Here is a 10,545-nt window from a genome sequence, read left to right on the forward strand (position 1 = left end):
TGTGCTAACGCCCACTTCGACTGCTAAGAACCTCGGCGTCACACTCGACAACCAACTCTCCCTGACTCCCAACATCACTGCGACAACGCGATCCTGTAGATACACGCTCTACAACATCAGGAGAATACGTCCCCTTCTCACTCAGAAGGCAGCGCAGGTACTGATTCAGGCTCTTGTCATCTCCCGCCTGGACTACTGCAACTCCCTCCTGGCAGGTCTCCCTGCCACCGCCATTCGACCTCTGCAGCTCATTCAGAATGCAGCAGCTCGACTGGTCTTCAACCTTCCGAAATTCTCCCACACTACTCCACTCCTCCGCTCTCTTCACTGGCTACCGGTGGCCGCCCGCATCCAGTTCAAAACACTGGTGCTCACGTACCATGCTGTGAATGGATCGGGTCCAGCTTACATCCAGGACATGGTCAAACCCTACATCCCAACCCGCACTCTCCGCTCTGCATCTGCAAAACTACTCGTCCCTCCCTCACTGAGAGCAAAACACTCGACTAGGTCTCGACTCTTCGCTGTCCTTGCGCCGAAATGGTGGAACGCGCTCTCTGAAGACATCAGGACCGCAGAGAGCCTTCACATCTTCCGCCGCAAACTAAAGACACACCTCTTCAGACTCTACCTCGACTAAAGACTAACAAATTGTAGCACTTAAATTGTACTTGTGACGTCACTCATCTATAGCAAATTGTAAATTCGCTTATTTGAGGAAATTGCACTTTCTTGTTTCTTGTTCTCCTGAGTTTGTACCCTATGGTTGAATGCACTTATTGTACGTCGCTTTGGATAAAAGCGTTAGCTAAATGACATGTAATGTAATGTAATGTAATGTAAAGGAACACCTCTCTCCAGAACTCTTCCATCTTCCTTTTAACACCAGGGCGCACTCAGGTGATTGGCCTGCTCTCTTCAGGAACCCAGGTGCAGGTGTAACCGGTCTAAGTAAATATGTAAATCTTTGTGTTTGGTTCAAGTTACTTTATTTTATTTCTCCATAATCCTTTTTCTGTCCTGTATATAATTAGCTTTGGTATTAGGAGTTATATTATTTTGTGTAACAGCGCCCTCTTGTGGGTAGAGTATTGTTTGACTGGCATTGCGTGCCCTCGTCAGTCTGCTCACCGGTGACTGAGGGGAGGTACGTACCGTACGCAACGTGAGCATTAAGACCGAATTAATGTATTTCACTGTCTGTTTAGGTACACTTGATCATTTCTTTGTATAATATTGTAAGGGCATATGGGACGAGTGGTTTTGTGTTCAATTGTGGTGTAATCCTGTAGGTATTTATGTTGTATGTGTGAATAGAAGATATATTTCCTAAGGAGAACAAACAGAAAAGAGAGAAAACAGTTCGATGCGGACATTTATTTTCCATAGTTATTTTTATTTGTTGTATTTTGTTTTATGCTTTTGAATGAATGTAATTCAACGATCAGTCTGCTCACCGGTGACTGAGGGGAGGTTACTGGTTGCGTGTGGAGAAGAATCACGCCCATGTTTTTATTTGATTTCTGCAGAATAAAGTGCCTAAGGGAATGTCAGCGTCCTGTTATCAGTGCACCTGAACACAACGCAGTAGTCGGCGAGGCACAGACCGAGCCGGCTACACAGGCACACTGGCACCTGAAGGGAAAAACAAGGGGACTGACACGTAACAAAAGAAAGAAATTGAGATGTAAAGCAAATATTGATTCACTATCTTTGTGCATATGCTTTTAATGAAATGTTTTGTGGTCACATTTATCAATTGCAAAAAAGAACGTTTTCTTGTCAGCATTAAGGGAAGTAAAACTTAACCATACATGTTTTATGTTTTCTTCAAAGATGAACACATTCAGAGAATTGTATTCATGAATATCTCTACTAAAAAAAACATTTAGTTTAAAGTAATTAACTGTATTAAAATTAAAATCTTGTTATAAATCCAGTAAAGCCTCATTTCCGCAACAAATGTTCTTGAAAGTTGCTTTAAAATATTTATTCTCTTACATTTCAATGACATTTCATTGCAGCTACACAATGTTTATCTTAACTTGAACGATTAAGACTTCATGGTTTTATGGAGCCACCAAAAGTTAAGATCTAAATATTCTAGAAAACATCTTTGGGGCTTTCGTCCTAATGTGATACAGTATATTGATTTCTAGACTTTTCCTATTCATCATTTCCAAGTTTGCATAATGTTGTCTGATAGAGACACAGCTGCAACAAACGCATTGTTTTTTTAAATTAGAAAATGCCTAAAAAACTTTTTTTGTTGCAAAATGTTCAGGTGTGGAAACCCACTGTGACGGGCGACGGAAAGGAGCTCAGTGTTTTGGAGCTTTGGTAGGAACTCTGGTCCTCCAGCTGATGGACAAATGGCCTCAGAAATATCTGCATACCAATGGTTTAAGGATGGACCAGAAATACTGACTGTGAAAAACGAATAGCATTATTTCTGATATGACAGGAAACCGATCATTCAAAGATCAAACTCTCTGTGGGTGTCATTTAAACATCAATAGAAAATATTCCCGTAGATGTTATTGCCTGAAGAGATGTCCCTCAAACCGCCTGCTCCACTAAAGATATGTTTAGGACACACAAGTTATTTGTCTCTAATGAACATTCGCCAGCAGAGACCGACAGAGTCTTCAGTGACATTTTGCATTTTGATGCTAAAGAAACATTGTTCACAGAGGCTGACGTTATGTAATGATATAATATTGTGATGACCTTTACTTCACTCTTACTGTACTATTTGAGTATAAGTTAACATGATGAAGATTTAAATTAATGTCCTCTCCTATGATTCTATTTACTTAACTGTGTTTTAATGGATCTTAATCTTTTATTTTCACAGGATTTTTTTCAACTATTTCAATTTCCATCTAAAAGTCATCTTTGTGTGGTTTCAAAATAAAACGGAAAATCAGGCCTAAATAAAACTTTATCTCCGGGTACCTGAGTCCATATAACATTCAATACAAAAAAATGGATCCAACATTATACACGCTTTGTAGTAGTTCAGAATGTTTTAGTCTGAAATGTTCAAAAATCGGAATATTAAATAGAGTTTGTTATAATAAATTGTCTATGAAGCAGTTGCAGTTTGAAAGGTTCGGACAATCTTTGCTCAAATCTAACTTGTAATAATGTATTAAGAGAAGATTGACAGAGTGGATCATGTTCTAGTATCGTTGGAAATGATGAAATGGAAAGACGACAAATTCCAGCTGCCGTCTCGAATCCTCTTTCAGCAGGAAGGAGGAATGTTTCCTTCTTTTCCACTCAGTTCATCCCCGACAGAGGTCACATGGTTGGAGGCTAAAAGGGGAAGTGAAACCTGTATCACTTCCTTCTCTCTTCTCTATTAATAGATGAACCCAAGAACGCTCTGGTCGGTTCGTAGTCTTCACACATTCTGCTCAGAGGCTGTTCATTAGCTGGACTCTCTTCAGGCTGTTCAGTGGGATTTGCTTGTTTGCTTCTCAGAGATCAGCAGACACGTTTTGTTGGACCCCGGAGACATGGAGGCTGTGGTTGGACTGTTTGTGATGCTTCTGGGAGTCTCTCACGGTGAAGTATTTCACTTTTAACATCAAGTATTAAGTTTAGAAATTTCCTCAGAGGTGCAGGTAAAATTTCTTAACTTTTCTTAAATTTGTGGTGCATTTCAGTATAATTAAAAATAAAGTGCTGTAGGTGTAAAACACAGGTGGAACTCTTTTTAACTGGACGGGTTAACTACAATATGGAAAAATGTTTAACAGCTGAATCTAAAGTGTGGAACAAAACACCTGTTTGCATAATGTTGTCTGATAGAGACAAAGCTGCACCAAACACACTATTGTTGTTTTAAATTAGCAAATGCCTAAAAATGTTTCATTTTTTTGTACCAAAATGTTCAGGTGTGGAAACCCACTGTGACGGCCGACAGAACGGAACTCAGTGTTTTGGAGCTTTGGGAGGAACTTTGGTCCTCCAGCTGATGGACAAAGCCTCAGAAATACATAAATATCAATGGTCAAAAAATAGAACAATAATACTAGAGGGGAATAACAATAAAACCTCATTTAATAGGATAGAAAACAGATCATTCTTTACTCCCAGTAATGGAACACTTAGGATCAATAACCTGATCAGGACTGATGGTGGTAAATATAAACTTGAAACCTTTGGTTCAGATGGAAAGTCATCAGGTTCCAGGGTTAGACAGTTGACCATTCAAGGTAAATAACTATTTATTACACGCATCTCATGCGCTACGTGCTCTATATCCGTATCAATGTCTGGACTGCTCTGTATCAGGAACCCTACAGAATGATCAAGATTATGTCAATATGAAAAGTCATCCGAGTGCGTTTCCTTCAGCTCCTGTGTCCTCTGTCCTGCTGGTCCATGAGTGTCTGTCCCATGGAGAGAGGAAGGTGTCCTGCTCCTCTGAGGGAGCAGACAGTCCTCAGTACAGCTGGACTCTGGATGGAGACACTCTGACAGACTCTCAGCTCCTCGGTGGAAACAATGAGACGAACATCATTACTCTGAAACAAGATGTCTCAGGACGACTGGTCTGCTCGGTCAGGAATGACGTCAGTAGTCACTCAAAAGAAGAGACGGTCTCTACCTGTGGTGAGTGACAGCATGAGGCGACAAAACGGTGACGTCAACAATACTAAATATTATCTGTACATCAGTTATTGGTCTCTGTCTCACAGGCTTCATCTTCATTAACTGCACCTCAGCCAATGGGACGCACATATCACAGTGGGTGTTTGCAGCCGATAATACTCTGTGTATTGAGACAACAGCTTCCCCCACAAACACACCAACGTTACCTGATGGTAAGGAGTCTGGCATCACAGAATCAACTAACCTTAACGGTAATTTCACACCCACCAAAAACCGGACCCTCTCTCCCAGTGGCGACTCGTGGGGCATCAGTAAGTGAAAAAGGACTCCCCTGTAGTGAATCCATTGATATAATTTCCATTATCTGTGTTCTCCATTCTCAACAAAAACACCTGTAATGTTTTCTAAAGTTAAAGTTCTGTGTGTCTCTTGTGTCTTTTTTTACAGTGAGAACATTGACAACAGCAGTTTGTGTACTGGCTGCACTCGTACTTCTGTTAGTGGTCGGGGTCTCTGTCGTCTGTGCTCAGAAGAAAAAGAGAGAAAACAAACCTAAAGGTACAGGACAAAAATCCCTTTTCCTATCATGTAACTGCTAATGACCCTTCTTCATGTTCTTTACTTTTTTTGCCAGGAGATGATGAGATTGAGACAAGCTCGACAATGATATTTATTTTTCAGTCCAACTAAAAGTTACTTCCAAAATGTCAAGCTATGAATTAAATACCAACGGGCCTTGGTGGAGGAACTATTCAGATCCTTTATGTTTATTACTTTGAAGGAAACTAATTTAACTCCACTAGAGTTAAGGGAATGTTGTCAAGGATGTCTGGAAAGGCAGGACTCAAATGCAGAGTTCTTAAACAAAAAGACTTTAATAGTCTAAAAGGCAAAAGCAAAAGGCCAACGGGCAAAAACACACACAGGAACAGGAGGCAAACCGGCAGGCAGGAACTAACGAACATCCAGGACAATAGACAATGACGCGACGAGTGACAAGAGACACACACGGTCTCTGTTGCTATAAAATAAAATGTTGCTTTACAATATGTGAGAAATTTCTGAAAAAACCTAAACCTAAACCCAGATCATGCATTAACGTAAAAGCAGGCTTTTATTGTTGTAGTTGATAGAATGTAGGAAGGATTCCAGTACAGTTCAAGCCCCTCAAATGTTTACTTTATATATCTCAACCTTAAATATACATTTGTGTCTCTTTACTTTCACTCTGCAGAAGAAGACGACCAGGAATTAACCTATTCTGAGGTCAGGATTGGGCCGCGGCCGGGGAGGCAGATGAAGCAGAGAGCAGAGGAGGAGGTGGAGTACGGGGAAGTGAAGTTTTCACAGCGACCCCGACCCAATGTTGAACCAGCTGCAGACGAGTGCGTGTACGCCAAGGTGCGTAGAGAGCGATGATTCACAGGGTTTAGAGACTGAACAGATGAAGGCAGAAGCTTCAATTCCTTTCCCCCGATTTTATGAAAATTATTCATAATATTAAATAGATATTATAATATTTGAATATTCCAATAGCAACATTACGTTCCCCTTTCTTAACAATTTTTGTTGGATAATGTTATAATTCCTTGCTTCTTGTTTCTAATTCATGACCGTATTTACCTTCACGCTGTAAACTTGAAATGATGTAAACATGAATCTGATAGTTATAGTGTCATTACACAACCACCTGGGATCATTGTTTTAGTTGAACCCTCTCATTGAAACACAGTTCAACTTCTGACCCACAAACTCTAGTGAGCTAATCATTGACCACGCAGGAGGGGGGTTATAAAAACGTATATAAAAGAACAATCATTTTGCTACTTTGTTCACAGCAATGACTGTATGTGGACCATCATGTGCAGTATTGTAGCAGCAGTTAGTCTTTTAGTGTGTGCACACCATTGGAAACCCAAAGAGATTCAACTGTTGCACCAGAGCCCTTTATAGGTTTGGTTGGACTACAATTAAACATTTATTTTTTCATAAGGATTTAGTCATTGTCGTGAAACATTCATGTGCATTCAAGCAAGCAAAGTTATCTAATTATAAAAGACTGGTGGCAATTCTACAATCCTGAGCAGGAGCATGTTTGATTGAAGATATCCTCCATTGAGACTTATAAGTGCCCTTTTTTAGTTTTAATTTACTATTTGTACAGTATTTGTAAAGTACATATTTTTACTGTGGAACAGTATGAATGTAAAGCAGCGTGAGAGATGTAGAGGTTAGTGTGCAAATCATTTAGTAATATGCACCATATTAATGTATGATTTATATGGTCCAAATGTAACTTATCTCAGGTAATAATGTCATTAATTACATGTATTTATTAACTATGTTTGTGTGCAGGTAAGCCTGTACACCACTGGTTTACATGGCCGGTGCACTGAGCATCATTTTCTATTTTATGTGCAGCACAACCAACATGAACATGAAAACAGGGGAATTCTCCCACTGAACACAACGATTGACAAATGTACGACGAGTTGCACAAAATTTGTGGTACAGCGGTTTATTTCTAAAAGAACGTTTTTGCAATCCTCGGCCTAATATGTCCATACAAGGTTTACATTTCTACATCCACTTCCTCTTTTCTCCCCCTTCTTTAAAGTGACAATGTGAGCGTGGGTTAATATATACAATGTAGCACTTAAACATTTCACACATACATAAGAACGGATACGTAGGGACTTCTTCTTTTTTTGTTAAAAATGAACGTCTGCATTTAGCCGTTAAATGTCGGTGGTCAATGAGTCGTGTAGCAGCTGTTTTTCAGGATGTGGCTTCATTCTGTTCTTCATTTGTGAACACGCTTGCTCTCAGTTCCTTTCTGTTATCACGATGTTGTAGCAAAAGAAAAAAGTAATCAACAATGGAAGAGTTTTAACCAAATATTTTTTTGTGTCATTATAAATATTTTCAATTGCAAATGATGACATTTGTGTTTTTATAGATTAGTTCATCATGTTGCTTTTTCTTTTTAAATAACATGCCATTATTTTTATTTTTTTAAACAAAAACATTAAATTTTCATTAGACCAAACACAGCGGCTTCCCTCCATAACTCAAACAAGTTTGGTTTATACTTTGTAATGATATATTTTCCTGCTAAATCCAGCATCTACACGTAATAAATGTGTTTTGAACTTTGTGTTCAGCATATTTGACTTCTTCCCTCAGAAGTAGGAGCTGTAACACTCTGCGTCGCCTGTAAATTCAAATGACAATAAACAGATGTACTTCCATCATTGTGCTGCACTGTTTATTTATTTTCTCACACGTGTGATTTAGAGACGTATTTCTCATGCAGTTTAATCAACTATTGTTGGAACTACTCTCCTACTCATAAATATGTTTTCACTTTTATCCAACAAGATTTCAGAAAAATGTCAACACTTGGTTTGAAATAAAGAAAGAATAACTTATGAAATGCTTTGTTAGTGTTGCTTTAAACTATTGGTCTTCAATAATAAGTGTAAAAGTTATTCAGTGACTCTTTATCCTTGAACGCGCTGAAGTTTTGTGCAAATGCCGCATAGATTATCAATGCAACAAAGATGTGTAGTGCTCGTCGTTGAAAAGCAGGCGGTGCAGCATTTTAACATCATGTCATGATGATCATCTTCATTCAGTGAATGCTAAAGTTATAAAAACAAAAATAAGGCTATTTACATCTTTCCCGCTGCATCAGTCTCTATAGTCCTCTGGTATGTGGTCAGACACCATGTTGTCTCTGGGGCTGGGGGGCGTGTGGGGGTCAAAGGGTCCAGCCGGCGTCAGTGGGGTCGGCGTTGTAGTGGAGGCCTTCTCGGGATGCTGCAGCTTCTTGCGGTTTATCTTCCTCTCTTTGGCTCGTCTGTTCTGAAACCAGATCTTCACCTGAGATATCAGCGTCACAAATTATTTAGTGTCTGATTCAACTGGAAGATTTTAGGACACTGAAGTATAATGATGCAAAATCGCTTCCATGTTCGCTTTCACTTGACTCTGTCTGTAATGTGTCACCTCCAGCTGACAGATCGCTCTGCTTCATCTACTTCTGCTTAAGTTTAGTAATTCGTTTCGTTCCCAGAGAGACCTTGTTGCACAACAACTGTGGATTTAACAATCAGAATGAGTAGGGAGGAAAACTGAACCAAGACAGTAAAGACATCATGAAGAATGAGGTATTCCCCATTAACTCTACTTGTACAGGAGGTTTTGGTGGCCACATGACGTCAAGGTTTACAGAGGTTTCTGCTGATCTAAAGTTGGTTCCCTCAAATTGTTCAAAAACGTTCTGCTAATGTGTGTTATATTAGAATGAACTACGTCAAAGGCAACAAGAAAACTACATACCAAACACGTTCATGGGCCAAAGCTTCTATGGTTTTGGGACTTGCAACTGCTAATATAGGTTACTGCTTTCATGACTCCCTGTCACAACAGCAGGGTTCTTTCCATGTGGATAAACGTAATATAACGTTTAAAAGGAGAATTACAAATTGAGAGTTGTTTTCTGGTTAACTGGTTTTCTGGTTAACTGGTCAAAAACACTTTACATTTTACAGCCGTTGGAGTTTGCAGGATGAGCGTGACAGTCTCCACATCGAGCATGAGTCTGACCTTTAGTCTGTGGATCTCATCGGGGTCCTCATGCTATGTTTCAGACCCTCTCTGGTTACAAAGGATTTCCACAGTGTTTAATCTTAACAGACACATTCCACAAGCCGCCATGTTAGGAGATGCTTTGGGGCCGTGGGAATCACACCTAAAGAATGTTTTCACGAACAGACTGTTGTCCGACATTAAAGTGACTGTGCAACGTTGTGTTGCTGGAAGATGCACGACTCGCTGATGTAAAGAAACATGCTGCGCAATCTATGGACTGAGAGAGGACGCGGACCAGCCAGACGAGGAAGAGGTAGCAATGCACGATCGGATTGACACAAGGAGGAGGAGGAGGCTGCATGTGGGGGAGATGACAAAGAGTTCGGATCATTGGAAGATATGTGCACCTCTATGATGCGAGTTCGAGGGAAACCGTCATCATTTTTGGTTGATTCAGGAAGTACATGTTCTGTAATACAAAAGTATTTTACAGATCAGAAATTAAGTGGCAGTCAGGTTCTCACTAAGGGCTTCAGGGATGATTATAGTAGAGAGATTTACGACACCGATGTCCAGCGCACACACTGACCCTGAATCATACGTTAAAGTTGAACATTCGCTTTTGCTGTCCTCTTCGCCTCTTCGGCCTGAGTCTGCATGCTCTCCCCGTGCCTGCATGTTCTCTCCATGTACTCCGGCTTCCTCCCACAGTCCACAGACTTGCTCTGTGAGGTTAATTGGTGACTCTAAATTGCCCGTAGGTGCGTTAATGTGAGTGTGAATGCTTGTGTGTGTCTGTGTCAGTCCTGTGATTGGCTGTTGACCAGTCCAAGATGGATCCCGTCTCTCACTCCATGTTGACTCCAGCCCCCCTGTTTAAATGATTAGGCGGCTTTTGAAGATGGATGGATTGATAGATTTAATATGAAAAGTAATTTAATTAGTTAGAGTTTTACTGAAATTTTTATTTAATTCCTTCTACATTTGTGCAGAGCGGTGCTCTTTCCAGGACAGCACACAGATTAGAATAGTCCAGAACTAAAGCCTCTTTAGACTCACCAGTGCTACAAGTTAGCAGACCCAAGGTCCTGGGGTGAAACTCTCCTCCAGATGTGGAGTCAGAGGAGCTTTTTACACACAGAGAAGTAAAGTTAGGAGCATACAGTGCAGTTTAGTTACAGCATTTTTTTAAAAGAGTAATCCTAATAAATCAATCGTGTTCCTGCTTCCTTGATCACGTGTAGCTCATTAAACACAAGCAGCTAGCAGGAGGCACATTTTCAGACTACAGGGGGAGTGAGTCACACCCAAAACAACACATAC

At 40.3% G+C, this 10,545-nt stretch overlaps 1 protein-coding gene across 5 annotated transcripts in view; it reads left to right on the forward strand.

Moving 5' to 3' along the window:
* Positions 1 to 10,330, forward strand: part of LOC144406315 (T-cell surface antigen CD2-like) — a 31,155-nt gene extending 20,825 nt beyond the window's left edge. The window contains exons 1-9 of one of the 5 annotated variants that reach the window (XM_078102194.1): positions 1,452 to 1,473; positions 1,530 to 1,687; positions 2,285 to 3,573; positions 3,906 to 4,226; positions 4,369 to 4,626; positions 4,713 to 4,937; positions 5,074 to 5,184; positions 5,861 to 6,027; positions 9,454 to 10,327. In XM_078102194.1, the coding sequence (XP_077958320.1) occupies positions 3,525 to 3,573; positions 3,906 to 4,226; positions 4,369 to 4,626; positions 4,713 to 4,937; positions 5,074 to 5,184; positions 5,861 to 6,027; positions 9,454 to 9,474 (1,152 nt within the window). In that variant the 5' untranslated portion in view covers positions 1,452 to 1,473; positions 1,530 to 1,687; positions 2,285 to 3,524 and the 3' untranslated portion in view covers positions 9,475 to 10,327. Of the gene's footprint in view, positions 1 to 1,379; positions 1,688 to 2,284; positions 3,574 to 3,905; positions 4,227 to 4,368; positions 4,627 to 4,712; positions 4,938 to 5,073; positions 5,185 to 5,860; positions 6,028 to 6,464; positions 7,881 to 9,453 lie in introns of those variants that run through there. The other 4 variants (XM_078102198.1, XM_078102197.1, XM_078102195.1 and 1 more) reach the window with 4 other exon arrangements.
* Positions 10,331 to 10,545: the final 215 nt, after the last annotated feature.

The sequence above is a fragment of the Gasterosteus aculeatus genome, chromosome 4 (assembly GCF_964276395.1).
Source record: "Gasterosteus aculeatus chromosome 4, fGasAcu3.hap1.1, whole genome shotgun sequence".
Classification (NCBI taxonomy): domain Eukaryota; kingdom Metazoa; phylum Chordata; class Actinopteri; order Perciformes; family Gasterosteidae; genus Gasterosteus; species Gasterosteus aculeatus.